The sequence below is a fragment of the Athene cunicularia genome (assembly GCF_003259725.1).
Source record: "Athene cunicularia isolate RWA chromosome 7 unlocalized genomic scaffold, athCun1 chr7_part2, whole genome shotgun sequence".
Taxonomy (NCBI): domain Eukaryota; kingdom Metazoa; phylum Chordata; class Aves; order Strigiformes; family Strigidae; genus Athene; species Athene cunicularia.
The window spans coordinates 2,767,850-2,791,119 of record NW_020799108.1 but is presented as its reverse complement, the minus strand read 5'-3'; the positions used below and the strand labels follow the sequence as shown (position 1 = coordinate 2,791,119).

General features: G+C 49.7%; 1 protein-coding gene across 1 annotated transcript in view; it reads right to left on the bottom strand.

The window, feature by feature from the left end:
- The window catches only part of NRP2 (neuropilin 2), a 76,251-nt gene that overhangs the window by 8,318 nt on the left and 44,663 nt on the right, over positions 1–23,270 (bottom strand). Inside the window, exons 13-15 of the mRNA XM_026853195.1 lie at positions 14,761–15,023; positions 12,832–12,928; positions 10,354–10,374 (exon numbers count right to left, since the gene is read on the bottom strand). Coding sequence (XP_026708996.1) covers positions 10,354–10,374; positions 12,832–12,928; positions 14,761–15,023 — 381 coding nt within the window. The remainder of the gene's footprint in view (positions 1–10,353; positions 10,375–12,831; positions 12,929–14,760; positions 15,024–23,270) is intronic.

The following is a 23,270-nucleotide window of genomic DNA, read 5'->3' as shown; positions in this document are numbered from 1 at the left end:
ACACTATTCCTCAAACTGGCAGTCACGCCTGCAATTGCTGCTAAGAGCTGCCAAAGCCACTGATGGAGGAGCTGTGGCAGAAAGCCAAGAGCCTGTCCAAGCCCGCCTCGGGGCCCTTGCCTCGTGTCTGCGCACCTCACTCTGCTGCCCTGACACGAGGTAACCAGGGGCCGGCCCCAGTAAGTCAGTAGGTTTTCACACGGGCAAAAATCCCAACACAGTCCTGTGCACAATCTGGTTTCCACCTTACTCCCTTGCATCCACCAGCAGAGGCATTTCAACCCTGCCCAGGAAAAAGCCAACCTCATCCTTACAGCCCAGGGGAAAGCAGCTCTGGGCTCCCTGTGCCAAGTGTCACCTTGCAGGTGCTTGCCCAGGCAGGAGGCTGACCAGTCTCTGGGTTGGGTGAACGATTGCAGCTTGCTCCTGAGCGATCATCTGCCTCAGGAACACTGACATTGCCCAGGCAAGGCCCAGCACAGCCCCTCCCATGGCGCCCTTTGCTTTGCTAGGCCATCACTCCCTCCTTCACACCCCTGTTTACCGCTGGCTTTGCCCCATCGCTTACAGAGAGAGCTGGTAGGCCACCCCCCACCAGCCACATGGAGTTGCCTTCCCTACAACATGGCAGCAACTGCAGAGACAAAAAGACAAGACACCATCACCCCACTTAGAACTGGGGGAGCCACATCCAGACCCTCCCCATGACACAGGAGTCATCAGGCTTCCACCCCTAATGCCACTCCCTGAAATGTGGAGTCCCTACTACTACGCCATAAAGTTTACCCCTTTTTTTTTCAAAGTAGAGTCTTAAAACACCTGAAGTTACCTGCAGAGGAAGTTGCATCAAAATCACACCAGGTTGCATTTATTTTCTTAAAGTGTGCTAATTTTAGCTGCTTTCTTCAGTATGGTGTGCTGCAGCCTGGTCAATCTGGCTGCGGTACACATACGGAATAATTAAACCCTGTACGATTCCTCCCTTTTCATCTGTTTACTTAACAGAATTTTTTTCTTCCTTGTTGGGAAGCCATCAGCCAATCTCTCCCTCCCGGTTTTTCACATGTGCATATTTGTTTTGAATTTTGCTTGGACAGTCAGTGAAGTGTATAAAATGCAAATTACAAGTGTATGGGCTTTGCTGTACAATTAGAGGAAAAAAAAAGCTCCCCCCCTCCCAAAAAGCAGCACGGGTCCTCAGCTTTCCTTGTGTTTGATCAGCCAAAGAGAGGGATCACATTTGAATTGTTTTTTTGTTGATGGCCTGCATTCCTAGTAAAGCCAGGAAGTTTCATTGCAAACCTGAGCTGTATGCCAGGGTAAAGAGTATGATAGAAGGAAAATAAATGCAGGAGGGAAAGAAAACCTCTCAAAACTAGCAGCAAAATGCATTTGACATGAAATGTGATGCTGCTGACTCTTGACTCGTCTAAAGGGTTGAAAGGTGTGCCTAGAGAAGCTGAGAAGAAGTCCTGCAGCAGAGGCCCCTGTAACAAGCTGGGAGGACTCGGGTGGAGGGAAGGCAGGGGATGCATACCTCTCCACACCCTTGGTGCCCCAGCAATGAATGCGCTGCTCCCATGCAGCTCTCCAACATGCAGAGGCCCAGCAAGGATTTCAGAGAAGAGGAATGCATTGTTGTTTTCATTATTAATTTTTGTAATGGCTTACCCGATTTTCGGTGTACTCAGGGACGGAGCGCACAGCTCAACTGAGCTGGCAGCCGAGGTGGCCCCCGGGAGCCTGGGAAGTCGGATGTCCTGTCTCCAGGGGCCCCGGCTGGAGAAATTCTGCGTAATCACATTGAGCTATTTAGCACTTAAGCAACCTTAGCAAAATCCCCAAACAATCCCAAGTGTCAGTCCAGCCAGCCAAAGCTTCCACTAAGGACTGGTACAAATGTAATGGATCTAAAAGCTGCTATTAATGGCCCGATCCTGAGTGCAGCAAGTCTGGGTGCGCTCAGCAGCTGCGCTGCTGGGAGCTGGGTCTGCACGCAGCAGGAACGGGAGCTTCACTTTGCTGAAGGGAATAACCCTGATGCTCCAAAAGAAAACATGGAGTTTTGAAACATCGCTTTGCTTCAACTGACAGCATTCTTGTTAGCAAAGAAAGAAGAAGGAAGAAAAACCCCAGATATTTGTATAAAAATATCATCATTTTATTACATTCCACACAATACATCTTCAAAGAGTTTCAAATTTCCACAAGATATTTTTCACACACAGGCAACTGGGCAATGCTGGGGATGTCAGGGCTCAAAGAGAGGGGGAGAACTGGGAATAAAAATCTCGAAGTGACCTTCTGTTTTGTCTTTGGTGATTTTGGTTTGAAAGACAGGGTGCCACATTCTCCTCTCTTGACACACCGATGCATGCTTACTAAGTCCATGGGGGTGAACCTGATCAAAGCGAGGGGATCATCTGACCTAGGGAGATTGAACTGACTTTGGAAACATGACGGTATCAGCTGCTGACATGGCTTGGGCTGACCTGAAAATGCAGGAAGCGCATGCCAGTATTTCACATCTGTTTTAACCCGCAGCTGGCTGAGGGGTGGGGTGGGATTTCACGTCACAAACCATACGCACTGCAACACCAGTGCTGTGTAACGAGGAGGCTCACAGAGAAAGCACCCCGGCTCTGGAAGCCCCTTCTCTGGGGACCTCTAGGCACCACCACCTGCAAGGTGACAGGAGCTCCCCCGGGTCCTGTCGGGCTCTGCTGGGACAGGCACGTCCCTGCTATCCTCGAAAAGCTGGTGGGAGCCGGGTCCTGGTGGGATGCTGCCCTGGGCATTCACCACCGCTCACCATGCCAAAGCACCCTGGGTTTTTCTGTGCCCCTTGTGTTTTAGATGCTTGCTGCTGCAGCTGAGGGGGTCCTGCTGAAATCTGTTCAGTCAACAGCATGAGGAGCTGAAAGAGGCTGCATGAATAAAGGCAGGTAGGGGAGAGTAACACCCCCATGGACAGAGATTCCCTGGGGAGAGGGCTTCACTGCGATAGGGGCCAATACCACATACACACAGCACTGTTTGTGTTCCCACTTTTTCTCCAGACCAAAAGGAAGCTCAAGACTGCAGGGAAGTTAACAGATCTGCTGTCTTGATTCATTTTAGGCAATATTCATGGACAAAGGAGGAGTGGGGAACACTATCAAGTCTAGGAGTGGGGAGGGAAGCTGATCACTCATCACAAATGAACACAAATAAGATGGAGAACCTTACTCACTGGAGGTACTTGTTTTGCCTGCAAACAGATTAAAGTCAATGATTCCAACCACTTTCGAGTGTCATCATTCAGTAATTTATATAAGGCATTTCCACTATAATACACTGGGCCATTCAACAGTCGGAGGCGTGCTGGAGGCTCTGTCTTGCCTCCCTGGTTAAAGCAGCAGCAATGGCTGGGCCCCCCAGGTGCGCCTGCTAGGCTTTGCTTGCTAGATGTTACTGATGCTTTAAGAAGCAGAACATTAGCAAATGAAAAACTAATTGACATTCTAGAAAGTCAACTGGCAATTTTTATGATTCAAAGGGGGGGGGGGAGGGGAAAAGCATTCCCTGTGCAAGTAGAAGCAACGAGCAAATTAAAAAGGGACTGTTTCTAAATATACATTCAGTCAGTCAGACGCACACACTCCCATGCACACTTGCATCCACAGATTTAGCACACACGTGCACGAGCCACACACACAAGCTTCCAGGCGCGCCACCAAGTTTCCTTGCCGGTTGCCTAAGGGTAGGAGAAAAAAACAAACCAAACAAGCCTACCAACAAAAAAATATTCCCCAAACAAACAAACAAACACAACAAAACAAAAAAAACCCCACCCGACACCCCAAGAGTCCTCGAAAAGTAATCGAAAGGGAGCGTTCACTTCTGAAGTGAAGGGGCGGTGTGTCTCTTCTGGCAATCCAAGATGCAGCATTAGTTTAGAGTTTCTAAAAGATTCGGGAAGGGCTGGGGGGATGGAGAAGGGACGGAGATGTCTAAGAGTTCACACGTATGCTAGGTAAGGAAAAAAGTGCAAAACTGAGGCAACGTATTTGAAGTCTTAGTTTCTGTCTGTCTGTCTGTTTTGTGTTTTGTTTGCTGTCTCGTTCCTGTTCGGCTTTCAGCAGCGTGAGCTGGGGTCTTGCTCTAGTTTTATGGTTAGGGTGGGCTCCACGGCCACAGGGGCCCCGTTGGCATAGTGGGAGGTTTTGTAGGTGATGGAGTGATCGCTCTTCTTGGCCGCATAGCGGAACCGGTGGTAGTGGAGCACAAGGGCCAGCGCGACGGAGACCAGCACCACAACAGCACCTCCGGCGGCAATAACGTAATACCAGTAGGCTGGGATGGGCTGCACTGACACCGTGTCCACTGTGGGCTCGGTCCCTGGCAGGAGGGTTGGCCCTGGGGAGGAGACACAGAACAGGGTTGCTAGGTGGGAGGCATGCAGACGCACAAAAAGAAACACACATGCTTTCAAGAGTACAGCACGGAGAAACACGAGGTCCCAGGGCCGCCTCCGGATACGGGGCGTGCTCCTGGGGGGAGCACAGCCTGGTGTTTGCTGAGCCCGCATATTGAAGGGCCTTTTTCTTCCCTTTTAATTAATCAGGCTGCCTGGATCGCAGTACAAATTCCATATGCACGCTATTATTACTGTTATTTCTGGCATCAACAAATGTTTTTTTCTCCTCTTTTTTTTGGCCTTCTCCAGATCAGCCGCCTGGTTTTGTCTCTACATGGCAGATGTTGTTAAGCAGTGACAAAACACATCACGTTCCTAACTGGAGGAAGAGCGTAATCTCAGATGGCCAAGGAAGTTACCACAGGAGACTGGGAAAGAAATTACAGGGAGAAACATTTGTCGTTCTTAAGGAAAAGACAGAGTAAAGGATGTTTGTCTGAAAGTGTTCTGCACACAGATCTGGCCTCACTAGGTGCCCCATTCACAGACCTAAAGATTTACTTATTATTTTTTAAAGCGAGAAAGGATGGTTACAATTATTTACTCGGCACAGGCTGTGAAATTAAATGTAAGAAACTCATGCTCTCGGCAGCTTAAGCAAGCCAGGACTATGAATTCATGCTGATAAAGCAAACACACCTAAAGAGGGCTGAAAAATACCTGTCTCCCTTGAATTCAAGGGCAGGCAGCTCCCAGGCTCAGCCCAGTGATGGTTAACCCTTCCTAGTCTTGCAGCTGCAGCCTGTTGCAGGGCACGGCTGCAAGGCTGCTCTCCCTTCCCAGGTCATCCCGGGACAGCTCGGCGCACATCTGGTGATCAGACATGCGCAGGGCCTCGCTGCCAGTCCGCAGGAGCATGCACACACGCCTCTGCCAGGCACCGAGAGCGGCCCTGCGCTATTCCTCCTGCACACGCTGCTCCCACCTCCCCAGCCCCGCTTGGGGGGCGAGCTGTAAAGAACTCAGGAGAGATGCCCTTTTGCACCACATTTATTTACTGGCTACTTCAAGGGGGCCAAAGTCCCCGGGGAGACTTTCGTTCTCTCTGCTCGCCCTCTCTTCTTGTCCCCAGCCCGCTGTCAGGGGGGAGCCCCCGGGCTAGGTACCGGCAAGCAGAATTTTGGGGGCTCCTGCAGTTTGGCGTCAGCACATTGTTGAGCTCCTCATTAACCAAACTCCAGCTAGGTTTCCTGAGCAGGCTTGGAGGATGCCAAGAGGAGAAAACCAAACAGTGGAGGATGAACCAGGTTTGTTAGCAGCAAGGGCATCTTGCAGCACAGCCTCCATCCTCCCCTCCAAACACTGCCCTACCAGCAGAGCCACTGGATGCCAAATTTGGGATTGTGACAGCTTTTCTGCTGCTGGTGGCAAAATGATGGTTCTTCTGCCAGTCACAAGGCTTTCCTCTCATCCCCATCCCCCATAACTCGGGCACAGGGAGTAAAAATCAGAACGAACACTGCACCTAGGTGCGTAACTACGACAAAAACCCCCTCAAAACCAAGAAAAAACCCACACAGGCAAGAAAAATCCTGCTTTTACAGAGCAGGAGTCTGGGAACCACCCACATATTTGTCACTGTAGACAAGAGATTCGGATGTCTCAGGAGAAGTTTACCTGCCAGATACACCACCCTCACCCTGTCTCACCCCAGCCACCCCTCACTGCCAGGAATAGGGGCTGGGCCCTGTCCCTCCTGCCCCCTGACAGTGCCTGGGGTACACGCTAGGCTACGTGTTGGGGGCAGCAAAGGCAGGGAGAAGGCAGCCCTCTGACCTCCTTCTCTACTTCCACCAGCAGCCACAAGAGTTGGGGGAACGAAAGCGGCACATCCCTGCCCCTCCCCGAGAAGCTGCTGCCCCTCACCCAGCTGTACAAGGGGTGGTGGGGTGGGACACCCCACGGGGGGGCCACCGCCAGCTCCCACTGGAGTGAACACGTTCAACACTGCCCTGAGCATCACTGATAACCTGCTGCTGTCTCCCACCGTAGATCCAACCGCTGGAGCTGCCCCAGACCTGTACGCGACCCACCGCCATCCCCGACGGATCAGCAACACCTCGCTGCACCTGACAGCATGGGGGCGCGGGGCTGACCCCCGGGAAGACTGTGGCCCGGCTTGCTGTACAGAGGCCACTTGTGTTTACACTCAGTGACACTCCCTGCTTACATAGCGCCTTGCTCCAGCGAGAGATTTACAGCCTCTCACACCACTGATATGCACCGGGGCCTGCCGGTGGAAATTGGGGTGGGGAGAGGGGAGGAGGTGTCAGGGATGCTGATGGCTCCTGAGCCTGCAGTGGCACAGTGCTCCTCTTTGAAAAACAGAGCAGGGGAAAGTTTCCATGGCCTCCGGATGGCTGTACATTGCCCGGTGCAGGGCTGGGAGTCCAAAGGGTGGGTCTGGCCACAGAGAGGCATGTGCGATGGTGACCAGGCTGCACTCCTTCCCCTTCCCCACACACCTCTGTCCTCTGCCTGCCTGGGGATGGAGGGAGGTGGCGCAGTGCACCCCAGATGATCCTGCTTTTGGGAAGGATCCCTGGGGGATCTCAAGGTGGCTGTGGGTTCAGGACAACCTCTGCTTGACTCTGACCTGCCCCAGATGTCCCTGTGCAGCAACTGGGGCTGCAAGCATGAGGGGTGGTGCAGAGCCCCTCCCCAGCTCCTGTTTCCACACCTCGCAGCCCTGCTGAGGAGATAGCAGAAGTCTGGAGAGTTCATTTGGCAACTTAAGTCATTAAGGAATCACACTCCGTTGTCTCTAAGCCCTAACGAAGCCAATTCCCAACATTAATGATTGTTCTTCCTTACACTGTCAGCCTCTAAATATAGCTGCCCATCCACTCAGCACACAGCGTTGATGTTATCTGCTCTGTTTTTACTGGCTCTGCTACTCTCTGGAAGTTTTCTCTTATATCAGTGGAAAAGTTCTCTGCTAGGGGAGATGGAAAAAAAAAATTCATCTTCTTAAGTTAATAATTTTTCCACTCCCCTTTGCCTTCCGCCACACACGCACACACAGAGTTGCCCTTCCTCTTTTACTCGCTAGGACTCGTCTTAATGAAATGCCTTCCGCTGCCGCTGTCAAGTTTGTGGGTGCATACAGGGTGGACAATTTTATGTGGGTGTGCTGCTCCCACCTGGCCAGGTACACAGCCCTCTCCTCCAGTTTTAGAGCTGTGCAGCAGAAATCAAAACCCAAGAAACAAGAGCAAAAGTCATATGGGAAAAAAAAAAAAAAAAAAAAAGGAGAAAATCCTTTCCAGAGAGCCTCCTAGAGGGCTGCCTGCCTTGCTCTGCCACTGTTGTGTCACAGCTCGTATTCCTCTCCGAAATCACTGACATTAACTGCTGTGGACAAGTAGCACAGCTGGACATTTCATAGATGGCACAGATGAAAGCAAGTATTTCACTCATCTAATCTGAATGCCACAAAACCAGTGTCAGCCTCAACCCCTTAATTGCTACCTGTCATTTCTCCAGGAAGATATCCCTGTCTTGATTTCAGAATACCCAGTGTGGGAGAATCCACCAGTCCCAAAGGCAACTTTTCCCCACGGTTTATCTCCATGCTCTTTGGAATATGTCTCTTATTTTTAACCTGGTGTTTATCTAACTGCTTGCTTCCAGCCACTTGTTATATCTTTTCTTTAAGGGTGAGATGCATCAGCTCTCAAATGCAGCACAGTTTAAGCACACTTGACTGGTCTTGTAAGATCCTGACCCCCTAGCTGAAAGATATTCCACCCACACGATTTGCTGCTTATTATTTGCCTTGTGATCCTGAAGCCTGGAATATGCACCATATTTTCAGCTTTGCTCCCAAGCCAGTAGAGGAAGGATTTGCTATTATTTTTAATGGCATCTGACTATTTCAGCTCATCATGTAATTGGAGTGGGGGCTACAGAGCATCTCAAGACTTCCTCTTTCCTCTCCAGCTCCCTTTTTTTCCAGCCAGAGACTTCTTCCTCTCCTTTTACCCTCTCCTTCGGTCGTGCTTCTATGCCTTTCCCTCATTTTAATTACTATCTTGCAGCCACCAATCTTCATTTCTTCATCTTTTCCCTCTGCATTCTGCTATTTCCCTGGTCACTCCATCCCTCTGTCGCACCTATTCCTGCCCATCAGCCAGGGGAACCTTTTCAACCTTTTGCTGCAATTGCTCCCCTGTAGTGAGCAGTGCTAGGATGTCCTTGAGGGAGTTAGTAATGGGCAGGAGCTCCCTGGCACAGACAGCAAGCCCCCGTGAGAAGGGGAGGTGTGCCTGCAACAGCATCTGCCTGTGGTGCTCAGGGACCTCACTGTGTTGGGCACAGCAAATGCTGTCCCTACCCAGCCAGTGTGCCCTGGGGAATACAGTGGTGAAATGCAGGCATACAGGCAGCAGGGCATGGCTTGAAGAGGAAAAGAAACAATATGAGTTATCAGGACTTTAGGACAGACTCAATGTGAGGACCCAGAGGGATGTTCAAACTGAAGATGACATGCATGTTACAAGCCCCAAAAGACAAGGATGGTGTCCACAAAATAGGTACTGGATCAGGCCCAGGAGAACACAGAACAATGGCGTAAGTCAGGAAGGACTGTGAGGCTTTAACTGTCAGCTGAGAATACTGGAGCAGCTTTTCAGTAACACCGTGAGCCCGAGTAGCAGATAAATAAGCAGCCTACAAACAAGCAAACCCAAATTCCTCATTGTCACACTATGGGTAAGACTGTAAAACACGGTGTTACACCCTGCACATGTCCCTCCCATCGGTAACGCTCCACAGCCTGTGTCACACCCCAGGGACGGAGTCGCGCATGTGATTTCCGTCACAGTGTCTACTTTTCCTTTACTGCCACAGTTCCCAAGACATGTACCCACCAGAGACAGCTTTGCCCCACACAGAAATGCAGCTGCTTCTAGGGTAGAGCCCAGCCATATGTCACAGCCCAGCAGCAGAGTAGGGGATGGAAAGAGTCTGGACATCATGTCCAAATGAATGACAGAAAGGAGCGTGTGGATTGAATTGACAAAACAACTTCCAAAGTTAAGGGGAGCCCCAAGTTTGTTCTTCATCACAACAACCCCAAGACACGTTCCTGAAGAGGCAGGCAGGAAAACAAAATCCAAAATCAAACCACAGGGAAAAAACCTCAAACAGACTAAACTGATCTTCTCCCCAAAAGCAGATAGCTTTTCCCACCCCAGAGCAAGACAAACAGCATCTCCATTGACTGATCAAAGAGCGAGGCAGTTTTTCTGAGTTCCTCACCTTTTCTCTTACTCTGTAGGCTTGATCAGAGAAATGCCGGTTTCTACCCTCCAGGCTAGTATTAAGCTATTAAATGCACCATTTCACCTTGTTTTTTTTTCATTGACTGTCAGCTTCAGAGCTACTCATGGCAGTTTGCTCTCCCACTTCTACCTCCCAACTCCCTTCCCCTTCCAAGCAGACCAGCCCCACCCTCCTTAGCCAGCAGCTCAAACACCACCACTGCCAGAGCATCTATAATCTAGAGAACAGCCTTTCCACACACTTAAACTAAGTCATTGCCACCTCATCTCACTTTTAATTGGCTACTGGTCTTTCCTTTAAGTTAGTTGATACCCTTTACTCCTCAGGAGGCTGGGTGCCTCATGATGGCAGGTTTCCTAATGCCATTCAGCCCCAAGACAGTGGGACTCCTCTGCTTGCCTGCTCCCTGTCACCTAGCAGGAGCCAGAGGGTGCCACCTCCTGCTGCTGCGGCAGGGGAGGTTTAGCACACACTTGCCATTTCACTGCGCAGAACATTTGCTGTTTGTACAAGCACGCACATTGCTTTCCTTCGATGTAAAAGCCCATGCCAGCAGAAAGAAACCATTAAGAGAAGTGCAGTTTTACCTGGAAAGTAGAAGTTCTCACCTGGGAAAGCTGTGATGGGTTCTGGAAAGGAAAAAAACCAAAAGCTAGTATTAGAGAGGGGAATATTACACACAAGGCCATAGTTCATGTCTTTGTTGACTGGCAGTGGCCAAAGGAGCAGGCACGCGGCTGTGCCCCACAGAAGCCAGTCGCCGGGAACAGCGCAGGGTGCTAGCCAGCCTCACCAGGATGGGGAGAAACCCTGTCTCAGCTGGGGATTGACCAAACACAACAAGCTTTGACTTCAGAGAAAAATATCTCTGAGGCTGAGGGTCATTTGGATTCAGCTGGCTGGCCTGAGTCATCCCAAGACAAATCCCCACCTGGCACAGTGATGAAATCCTGAAACCCCCTAAAATTTCCAAAAGCGGTTTGGTTTCTGGCTCAATTCTGGCATCGTTATTCACATGGGAACTGTGTTACTTTTGGGCATCGATGCCATGCTCCTTTCCATCTCACAGTGACAAGAAACAAAGGCAAGTGATTTTTTTCTTCTTTCAAGATACTTTGAAGAAGTAATCTATTACAAATTACTGGATCTGAAAAGCAATAATCGGTACTTACTACTGATTACTTTCTCACAGAAGTAATAGACTTCTGATTATTTTTAGATTACTTCTCCATTATCCCTGTGAGTCACTGAAGCAGACTCTGGCTCTACTGAGTGCTATGAAATCATCTCTGAAGTTCAGAATGCGAATGACACATTTGTCAAAGGAAAAAATTATTGTGACTTATTAGCGTTCTTTCACTCTAAAAAGGAATCAGATTACTTCCCAGGATTACATTTGAAAAAACAGTAGCCTGTGCTGGAATCAGCTATTCTCATGGTTCTGACAGAGAGAGAGCAGCACTGTATCTCTACCATTTCATTATTATTTTGGTGACATCAGAAATGACCCATGAGTTATGTTAAAGTTTGCAGTGGGAGCCCTTTGTTAGAAATGAACTGAAACAAACGATCCTTATCAGTTTTAAGATTCCCATTCAACTTCCTAGAATGGGACAAATAATGTTGTGTAACAGTTTGGTGTTATTTTTAGGGCTGGCAATGCTTGAAACTTTATAATTTATTAATGCTTTTGTTTTAAAATACTAAGATTTAGATCCATGAGGCCCAAAATGCGATAACACTGGAGCTAGGTGAATTGCTGAGCTCAAAGAAGTTAGATAGGAAATGCTATTAGTGTTAATCATCAGTCTTGCTTCTCTTTAATGCCATAGAAGGCAAGGGATTAAAACACCACTGTCAAGCCTTAAATACAGGGAATTTGACATATGGAGTATTAACTTCTTTGGCAGATGGGAGACCAGCAGAGTTCAAAGCATCAAAGAAACTGGGACTGACGGCGCTCAAGAGCATCTCTGGGGCAGTCCCTGTCCTCTGTTCTATTATTAATGCTGGTTCCTGCACCATCTCCACCATCAGCTGCCTGCACAGGTCAGCAAGCAACGTGATCAGCCCTTCTTTCCAAAGCACATTTTGTCCCATGCCTCTTACCCTGAGATACACCCCTTAGAAGAGAGTATCTGTCCCGCCTGGGTTAGAAAGCACCGGGATCATCCCCTCCCTTGGTGGGGGAGAGCTTCACTGAATTGGGCCTTTGAAAGTCCAAAGAGGAGAGAGAGGCTCTGCTCCACCTGACTTCCTCCACTGACTTCAGGATGGGTCGGAGACTTTGTGGGTGTTTAACAGTGAAACACACCTCCCCCAAGTCACACAGAAGAGCAAGGCCTTACTACTGTGAGCAGCTCTCAGCATGCACCCCACTAGCTGAATGCTGCTGGTCCCTTGCTCAACTGGGATGGCTCTAAATCCACATCCAGGCTAGATGGCAACCAGAGCCATCAGAGTGTGTGCATGGATACACCAGCCAGAGCAACAGGGCAGGGCAACAGCTGCACCAGCAAACTGCTAAAACACACTTTTTTTGCTCTCTTTTTTTTTTTTTTTTAAAAAAAAAGGTCCTCTCTGTCTTTCACATTGAATGAATCCACCTGGCTTTTGGCCTGGTTTGGGGAACGGTGAATTCTAGGACAAAAATTTCTTTTGTTATTCTGTTAACATTGCTGTAAAACCCCTCTGCTATTTTATTTCTTATTAGAGAAGACTCCTTTTGAACTCATCGGCCCCTCTAAGCGTGTAATACTGACTGACAGCTGGTTTCTTTTGTCCAGCACTTTCCTTTTAAATTTGGTGTATGTCCTTATCACACAGAATAGTCCTCGGCAACCCTCAGCTGCTCTTTCAGCTTTGCGCAGCAGAGACATGTGCTTCCTGCCTCTCACACCAACACAGCCAGAGCCCCTGTCCCCCTCATTTCTTTCATGGGCAAGGGAACTCCCAGCTGAGATCCAGAAACTCCCAGTAACTCACGCAGGGGAGAAGTGGCCCCCTGGCAGTCTGTGAGTGGATGCTCTCCAGCCCCAGCTGTGCCCCCGCCACCCCTGCCCCCCGCGGCTGTACACGGCACCTACCCATGCAGTTCTCCAGCGGGATGTCGGTGCCTAGCCGGATGTCATCAAGGGCGACCTTTCCTGAGAGGCCGTGGCGTATAAATCCCTCAAACACAATCTGTGAGAAATCGGGACAGAAATGTCAGTGCTAAACTGAGAGGCAGAGTGGTTGCTACTCCCAAGGGAAAGGGCAGGAAATCTGCTCCTGCCTTTCCCCGCACACCCACAGATGACCTGAGACTAGTCCTACTTCCTTGCCCTGTCTCTGCCACCCCTTGCCCCAGGAAAGCTGCTCTGCAGGGATGGGTTTGGCAGAGAGATCGTTACCTGGCCTGGCAGCACTCAGCCTGCAATTTGTTCAATTAAATGCCTCTCGCATGGAATAAAGACTCAGTGAATCAACGCTCTGCATCGCAGGCCACCCCCTGGCCCTTGCACAAATGATGCAAGTGGTGTAACACTGCCTTAACAGCAACAGCAGATTTGGCCCATGGTATTAACCGGGCTATGATCAGAAGAAGGAAAGGAAGGACACAAAATGCACAGCTACATTAACTGTAAAGTGCTGTTCCCATCAACATTACATAAGAAATATTGAAATGTTAGAGGAGAAGGGTCAATTTATTCCTACTTAATCACAGGCAAAATATATTTACAAAAATAAATAGAGTCGTTAGCTCTAAGAACTGCTGAGTGGAGAGACTTGCATTATTTACATAATGATGTCGTTATTTAGCTAATGTGGGTATATTCACGTTTAACGCACAAAGTAGTCAGCCAGTACCCATCATTCTTATCTGTAGGTATATTGTTTTTACTGGTATTTTATTAAAAAGCCAAACACACACAAGCAAACTAGTCACGCAGCTCCAGTGCAAAGCTTTTGCTTTATATCTCCCTGCCTACTCTCAAGGGTCCAAATCATAGGGTTATGTATTTCAACAAACCTCTCCCCATTTTAGACGCCCCCTGGGCAGCCCAGAAGACAGAATGTCAGAGCTGCTGGTCCCAAGCTCAGGCCATCAACCCATGTGGGAGGCAGCAGTGGCCTGAGAGCAGCAGCTCCCTGGGTCAGGGTCGGGGCTGGGAGCCAGCTGGAGCAAGGCTCCTTGATGGGGTGGTCATCGATGTGTCACCACAAGCCTGCAAGTACATGCTTTCTTCTGTTTTGGAGGGTGCTGGATGCCGTGCTGATGCTCGTTAACAAATGACAACAGTAGCCCTGGCTCCCTGGCAAACGGCATGCTGCCCAGAAGGTCTAATCACGCCAAAGGCACTTCTGGAAGCAGCAGCCTCTCCGTGGGGTGCAGGCACGGCTATGCCAGAGGGGCTCAGGCGGCTGCAGGGAGCAGCACAGCTCCCTCCAGCTCATCCCTCCTCTTCCGCTGATCTCCTGATGGTGGGACAGGGCCTTGATCCCACAGCGCTGCACCCAGCCCTCTGATCTGATCTAAGGCATCCAAGAAGCAGATTCACAAACAGATCTGCTTTCTCCTGTGTCAGCACTTGCAGCCGAAGCTGGAGAAGGACTATTTGCTGCCTACCCTTAAGACCTGGCCATGCCCCATCCCAGCCTCTCATTTCTCCTGGCTGCAGGGTTTGGGTTTGCTCCCTGGAGCTGCGTGACTGCCTCTGGTCAGACTAGCTGATGGCCATCAGTTTTGGGGGTAAATCCACAAAATAAAATGAAAAAAAAAGAAGGGAAAATATTTGCAAAGTGGGAGATTTGAGGAATATAAAAGGCAACAGGCTGAACAAAGGCCCAAGTCTGTGCAGAATACAGGCACTCTCTGAATAACAAACAGTGTCGTTTAGTTACTATGGTAACTCAAGAAATACAATGAAAACAGTCACATTCCCTAATGATGAATGGGCCCTGGCTCTGAAACACTGAAACAAAGATGCTGGAGATGCCTGCCTGGTCCAGCACACCTTCCCTGAGCATCTTACTCGGTACTCCATGTCGTAGCTTGGCAAGATGATGCGGCCTTCCCTCCACTCCTTCCCTTGGTCCTCCATGATGACCCACAGCGCCTTGTGCTCCTGGCTGGCTTCCCGCCAGACCCGCAGCATCACCCCATTGCTGCCCCACGCCTGGTACTGGAAGACCATGCAGACAGCGCTCCGGGGTAGATAGATGGTGGGGCTGATGAGCCGGGCTCGCTGGCCTTCTCTCCTTCCATTGCTCTGCAGCTGCAGGTAATGCTTGCTGCCTGTTCAGAGAGGAAAACACAATTATTTTCTGTGGCTACCTGCAACAAGTGTCTCACCTCCTACCAGGTGGCTTTGGCAGTGCTGGGCAGGATCTCACACTCATGCTTGCAGGAGTGGGGTCTCGCACTGGCCCCCTCTGTGTGCAAGCAAGCCGTGCCACTGCTGTGCCCTGTGCGGCTTGGGCGGGCATCGAGGAGCACACTTCCCCCACCAGCCACCACTGTCTGGTAGGAGACCGACAGCAAAAGCAGAAAGTGGTAAAGCCAAGAATCGACATAATTAGGCGAAGTTAAAGAGCAGTGATTGTCAGAAGAAGCGATGCCATGGTAATGACATTGGCAGGGAGGTGCGTTTATTCTGCTGGGAGCTTGCTCAGTGAACAAGCCTGAGGTGGGTTTTCTAACTGCCGGTGCTAAAACTCATCTTGGGATGGGGATCTCAAGCTGTGTTCAGCCTGCCTCTTTTCATCCCCAGCAGTAAATACTCCACAGCCAGGATCTAGCTGGCAATTTTGTTTTGAGGATATTCATTACAGAATGAAAGCCTGGCTCTCAGTTTTTCTGTAGTGCAGCAAAACAGTCCCTAAAGCACAGCACCATGCAGGATGTGATCCAGTGAGTGAAGTATGCACAAGTGACAACTGGGTAGTTGCAAACCTGAAGGTAGTGAAAATATATACAGCAGGGGATTCACTTGCTTTCCTATTACATTTAAATTGTGCCATGCTTTTTGTCAGTCCTCAGAGAGGAGATTCGGTAGGTTTGACATCCCAGGAGAAGTTCAAGGCTGAGACTGGAACAGGAGATACTTGATCTGAATACCAATAGCAGCAAAAGCCCATGGATACAAATCCCTGGGCATGGCCGATTTGGTCTGGAATCAGTGGTTTCCAGCCCTCTCTGATGAGAAGCCTCCTCAAGGAGTTTCCCATTTGCAGCTTGGATGCCTGAAGTCCCTTAGCACAGACTGAAAGCCGAGTGTGTAGCTGATCTGATCCTTCCCTGCCCCCTCATCATGACCAATGGCAAGACAGAGTCCCTTGGGTTGTTCTGACTGCAGTGTCCGCAGTGCGAGGTGACAGACAGGCCAATGACAGATATTGCTGTATTTCATGTTTCACTCAAAGAGGGATGAACATGCTTGCTCTTGCTACACAGTGAGCAAGTCTCACTGGTGCTTCAACAGCACTTGGGAGCCCTCCTGCAGCCCAGCCACCCCCTAAGGGGCTGTCCCTTTCTTTCCCCACATCTTAAGCTGCTGCACTTGATGGGCAAAGCTCTGAGCAGCAGCTTGCCTCCTGCTTGCCTGCCCTGCTCCCTCTGTGGCTTCAGTGCCCACAGCAATTGCAGAAGACCAGCATCTGCCCTGAGAATGTTTGCAAAGTACACCCAAACCACCTCCAAATCTTAAACCAGTGACACTTGAACTTAGAACCCAATTTCCCAAGCATTGAAAGACAGGTCCCACACAGAAAACAGCAGCTGACCTTGCTGCCGCTCAGCAATCCGGTGACAACCCAGCCCAAGGGAGATGTATCAGTGGTTGCACAGCCACTGGCACTGCTTCAAGTTTGTTACTGCCAGAGAGCTGGGCTGAAACCAACCACCGTGAGCTACGCAGCTTTATAAAATAAATTTAGGGCAAGACAGCAGAGAGATTTGCCATCACTCTACTCCTGGGATGTATGATCAAAATATTTCAAAAGCGTATCCACTCCATATGAACTTTCACTGATTTTGCTGCGTGAAGGACAAATCTGTCCCTGACCAGCCACACAAAGAAAGAGCAACATTTTCCAGCAATATTTTCTAGCACCTATGAAATGCACTTAGGCCACTTGGCACTCTATGCTAACAAACAGTAGCATAAAAAAAGATGAAAGCATGTTTGCCCACTCCTGCTTGAGTGAATCACTTGAAAAAGTACCATGCCGTTCTCTAATGGAGGAGTGTTCTTATGATTTACCTCGGAGTGGTAGTGGTGGAGGAGGAGATGTGGGAGATAAACAAGTGGAGGAAGAAAAAAAAAAAAAAAAAAAAAAAAACTAAGGAGCGATAAGGCATAATAAGTCATCAAGGTCTCCTGAATTAAAATCCTCTTTTTGTAATTCACTACAAGCCTCTTCAAAGAAAAAAGCAACAACAAGAAAAAAGCAGCAACAACAAACAAGGTGGAAGAGCAAATCAGACTGCGATCATACAATTATCTCACAGCTGAAATGTCTCACAGGCAAATCTTTAATAAAAGCACCAGCTAGACTCATGAATGATCAAATCCAGATCCTCAAAGTTCAGGACCAACCTTTGATGCCAGTATCTAGGCAGCCTGACTGAGTGCAGGGATGCATGCCATCCTCGGATCCACCCAAAGCCCACAAGCTGACCACAGGGGACTATGTTAATTGTGCAGCTGGACACCTGCCACGATCTGCATCCCTCACTGGGAGCCATTGGTAGCCAGCATTGCTGCTTCCACTGCTTCAGCAAAAAAGCCTGTGTGCCTCTGAGTCACATCCCTCCCACCAGGCATGACACCAACCTCCTGTTTGTTCCCATTCCTATCAAGCTGTTAAACCAAAGAAACTCCTAAGCTGCAGCCAAAAACAATGTCCCCCTCAACCACACAGGCTCTTCCAGAACCAGGGGAGCCCTCCCAAGCCCTGCATCTCCTGTGCTCCCTGCCCAGCACTTGCTGGGGCCCACAGAGCAATCCCAGACCCAAGGACTGTGGGGAGGCACAGTCTTCGGGTGCTGAACCCAGCTGCTCCCCTGCAAGTAGCAGTGGGTTTGGGTACCATGCACTCCTACTCCTGGTTTCTGGAGTGGAGAGCTGAGTGCGAGCAGACCTGACTTTCTGTGTCATTTGAAGATGAAATGGCTGGATCACTCTAATGGCTAGCTGGACCTTCTGAAAAGCCCCGCGAATTTGCTGAGACTGACTGAAAAAGGGCACTGTGGAGCTAATTGTTGGAACAGCATGTGGAAGCCCGGTGGTTCCAGCAGTAGCTCTGTTTGATACAGTAAATGGAAGCCTTTGGCACAGAAAGCACCTGAAAGGCTGATTTCCCCTGCTAAAACACTTGAAGGGAGCCTTGCAACAATGAGCTGATCAATTCTTCCAGGATCAGAAATGCATTTTAATCTCTTTCCCAGAACTTTGCTTTGCAGCCCCTATTCCAGCTAACACAGCAGCTACATCCCCTGCCTAACTGGCACTGGTAGTTCAAAGCACCGGCTCAAAAAAGGCAGGACAAACCTGCTCAGGCATTTTAACCTACCGCTGTTTTTGCAACTGATGCTACGGCATAAATCTCATGGAAGATTTATGGGATCATCTGGATGTAGGGGAGCCAGAGGAGTGTGAACATGCAAACCATCCCCAGCCAGACGATGGCAGAGTCGCTTGTATGTGCACGGCAGTGAGTCCCGGATAAATCACCAGCCGGGCCCTGCAAACAAACCATCTGGCCAACGCAGTTTCCTCTTGGCACACCCGTTCCCTCCTGCTAGCAAGCCATCTGAGAGGACATTAGGGGCAGCAGAGGATGCAGCCTCGCAGTTTGGGTCAGGCTGCAAGCACGAGCCATGGCAGCTGCCCCCTCTGCAAGGTCAGCCTGCCTGTGCTTGGGTCCTCCACGTTTCGCCCACCCTCCCAGGAAAAGCATCTTCTCTCATTGGTCTCAGCAGCACATCTGGAGGTTTTCCAGAAAAACATGTTGGGCAGAATGTACATAAGCAATTACTGAGATTTCACATTCCCTCCACACTTCTCCCTCACTGGGTATTGTTGAGTTACAGCTGCTGCTCCTCTGGAGGACCAATGCTGAACTGCCTTCACTTACGTCCCTCCAAAGGTCACTGCACTCTTCACTGAAGAGCTTGGTTCACAGTGTTTTTAGTGACAGCACCACAGCCCACTGGCAGTCACCTCTTTTTTGCTAAATCCCCTAGGTGACACCTCTGCTTCGGGCCCCATCTACTGCCTGCACAGCACCAAACACCACAACCATGCTGTGTCAGGGCCAAGGGGATGTCCCAATGGAGCCTGATCCTGCTGTTCTTCTAGGGCATGTGAGCTGGAGGTTGCATCAGCCCTTGCCTTTCCCAGGGAGCGGATCAGCTCAAATGCCCTCACAACGGCAGGGTGCTCCAGTAGCAGGGGAATGGCAGCTGCATGAATATGCAGACTGAAATTGGATAGTTATTATATTTTTATTATTTTTTGGCAAATCACGCAAATTCACCTCAAAAGGCTGATGCTGTAATTTCAGTGACAGGCCTCTCCTCAATGACAGTCTTTCATTTATGAAGAGAAACCAATCCTCCATAAAACTAATATTTATATTAACTAGATCACTGCATCTGCTGGAAAAATCCCCTCAATTTTGATTATGTGTTAATTAGCTTGCCAAGTCCTTGCCATTTCAGTCTCTAAATCAGTCCGTGAAAAGGCATAAAACCCCATACCTGCCCAGAATCAAGCCCTCCGCCTGCTCTCCAGAGCCTTTCTAATGGACACACCACTACATCCTCTTTCTTAATTAAGGCTCACATCCTCAACAGCATGGTGTGATTGTGAGTCCTACTGCCTCTCGCCCCAGGAGCGCAGGGAGGGCACAGTGTCCCTGACAAACCAAATGCCAATTAGAGCCTGACATTTACGCTAAGTGAGCTCCTTGCCACTGCGTCACATCCACCGCCAGCCTGGCAGGCACCCTGCATGCCCCTACACGAAAGGGTGTGCGCACACCCACCCGCGCCCGGCGTTTGTGCATGCACAATTAAAGGCATTAACTGAGCCAGTGCTTCCACCACACAGGCTACACATTGTGGCTTGCTCGTGCATGCAGACACTTTCCCCAGTGGGGCTCTGTGACTCACAGGCTGCTAAGTCACTGCTGTGAAGTGATGGAGTGATGCATGCGCTAGGATTTGAGAGACACTGTCTTGCTTTCCAGAGAGCATTCCAGTGCAGTTTTATAGGCATGTGTGTCACCGGTGTTTGGGTCCAAAAAGTGACTAAGGACTCAGACAGGCAAGCAGCAAAGAAATGGGTGAGCCCCAGAGGAATGGTTTCTTCTCCTCTGCCTCTGGCCTAGCCCAGGAGAGTGGGAGCTTTGCTGGGAATGCGACAACAGACTGTGGCCAAGCCCCTTCTCTCAGCATGGGCACGAGGACAGCCACAGACGAGCCACAGGCTGGCCCTAGCCCGCAGTCAGGGCACTTGCACAGCCCAGCCGATGCTCATCAAACCTCCTGTGATCTGGGTGCCAGGACGTCCCAGCTCCACCATGCTGCAGGCAGCCAAGGCACAAATGACTTTTTAGGGTTTGCTGTCCTCACTGTGCAAACAAGGGTCAGGAGAGCCGCATACAGCTTTGCTGAGAGGCAATCTGCACCACACGTGGGGGGAGTGAGGAGAGACAGAGCCAGGTACGCGTTCTTCCCACAGTGTGCAGCTGCTCACTTATTGCACAGAAGTGTTTGACGTTCACACCACCCCACGTGCAAAACTCGTCCTACTTCAAAGGGGACAGGATTGACCCTAGAGGTCAAAATATGACTCCAAGGCACAAGCCCTGCAAGTAAGTCTCATGAGAGTTAAGTGCAGACCCAGTTCAGTCCAGCCCTGCTCTATTAACACCATGAAAACCTTTCTGCTGATTTGGACAGAGTAGGATCAAGGCCTTCAGGCAGAAGTTCTCATGGATTGCAGGAAAAATATGCAACTTTTCCTTTTAAAGATCCCATGGGAAAAACACAGGAATGGTAAAGGGTCACCATCAGCTTTAAAACAGCTCAACGTTTGTTTTCCTTAAAAAATAAGCTCTTATGAAACTTCAGAGCACTACAAACATTCCTCTGCTGGAAATGCTTTGAAACAAATAAACCTTTCCCTGCAGTGCCTGCAACCCGAATGAGCAGCATTCCTGACCCTCAAAGCCAGCCAGACCATGGCCCACAACAGAAGCTCTCGGTGGGTTTCTGCAGCCCAGCCCAAGAGCTATGTGGTCAGGAGAGATGCGGGGTTAAAACTGCGTCCTTTTCTGTATGCATGTACAGCTGCCAACATCCAAACAACACGGGGTTCACAATCCTGCCAGGGCTTAACCCTGACATTGTGCTCATTTGAATGAGAAGCAGTGTATGGTAAAGGTGCAGACCCCACAATGCTCTTCTAGGACCACAAGGTATTTACCTAACGACTGCAAGAAAAGGAGAGGGGAAAAATAATGGGCAAAACACACCAATTCCAGCTTTTCAGTGCTGTCTTATTAGTGTAGCATCACTGAGAGCAACGCAACTGCACTTAGCAGCTAAGGATATGACCAAGGATCTTTACACCCTTCAGGATCAAGATCCTGGTGAAATTCAAAGATGGTGAAGAGCTGAGGTGCCCACCTTACCAACCTAGATTTATTTTCACATCTTAAGACCTCTGTCTTGACACCAATGGCACATTGCCATTGCATGCAGCAGGAGGGGGGATGAAACCTCATTGAAACCTGAACTTGTTGCTTCTCAAAGCTTGCTAGGTACAGCTAAGGGGAATCTTGCTACAGATGGGAAGCATCTGAAAACCCATAGAGGGAAAAATCTTGGCAATCTCATGTTGGGGGCATGAAAAGGGGAGCAATGGTATTTTCTGGGCTTGCAAAGGGCAGGGTAACAGCTGGAACCATGCTGGGTTTCTGCTGAGTTGGGCACTTTGGGTCCACTTTCACCAACGGGGTCCCCAGACGTGTAACAGGAGCCTGCAGGAGAGGACGTGGAGCTAATCCATGGTGCGAAGAGCCCAAGGAACACAGGGCTAAAAAAAGAAATGCAGAGCTGCCTGAAAGAGTATCTTGGAAATAAAAATAGTGGAATGAGAGCAGTGGGTGTCTTGTCAGTCTCGAGAAGTTCTCCGCGCCAAAGATGAGGAGGAATTGCATGCAGTGCATAGAATGAAATAGGGAGATATCTGAGGAATTCAGGCCTGTCTCTCAGCAGACTTTTCTAATCAAGTGCCTCACAGAGGATATTTCACCATGGTCATTTCCTTCCCTCTCTCTCTCATGCAGACTGAGCCAGAGCTCCTCCTTTCATTATTATTTTTTTCCCTTCTAATTTTAATTTTTGTTTTGCCATTTTCAGAAGAAATAGAAACACATCCCACATGGCTCTTAAAGGCACAGCATATTTCCTTGCTATGGTGGAGCAGCTACAGCCTCTAGCCCAGCCTAGCACCTTTAAATCAGAGTAAATTGGGCTCCAGCAGCTTTGAGTTCCCATTAGCTTTTGCCCTGCCCCTAAACCAAGCACAGCTGCTCTCCTTCACCCAACTGCTCACCCCAGGGTGGGGAATTCACAAGAAGAAAAGACCACCCCGAACAAGGGCTTTTCATTCCTCACTCCCTGGAGTCTAAGGATGAATTTTCTAAGTAGAAACAAAATGCTGGAGGGAGCACGAGGGAAAGGCAGGGGAAGAATGGGGGAGTGTGAACCAAACAATGCTTCGATTCTGTCCCCGACAAGGGGCCGGCATCGACTCTTTTTCATGTTGCTTGAGTTGCTTTTAAAAGCTGTGCAGGGAGGAAAAAAGCAAATAGTTGTTTCCTTTTGTGTCATGTCTTCTTAATTTCACAGAGCAGGACCAAAGCGAGGCATGGCTGTGATGCCAGCCCCTCTGCAGCCCTGCACTGCGCAGGCATGGCAGCGCCGTGGCCACCGGGAGGGCACATCCCCGCCTGACCCAGCCAGGAGGCTGATCCCATGGCAGGGCCAACAACCATCCCTCAAGCCTGTGCCTGGCATCTGTTACTGACTTTGTCCACTGCTGCGGGCAAGACACTTCAGTCCTCTGGAGCTGCTACCACCTCCTCTTCCTCTGCTTGTACAGGCGTGACTTGCGGGGCAGGGCCTGAGTGCCTGCCTGCACCTTGTCGACGCTTGGCTCAGCACAGCATCCTAAGGGAGAGCTCTCCACACTGGCACAAAACCAGATCAGTGAACACAATAGGAAAACAATCCCCCGGCCGCAGCAATGCGGTTTTGCAATTCATAACTAACTAGAAAGAGAAGGAAGGGTACAAGAAAGGTAAAAACCAGAACTGCATGCTGAGCTGTCTGAGGCAGCAAGAGCCTCTCCCAGGCTGTGCACACACACATGCGCACATACAGCAGAGCCTTCTAAGAAACTATGGACAACTAATTGTAGGGAGACTCGGGGGAGAGGAAATGAAATGAAAAATTGAGTCTGAGTTA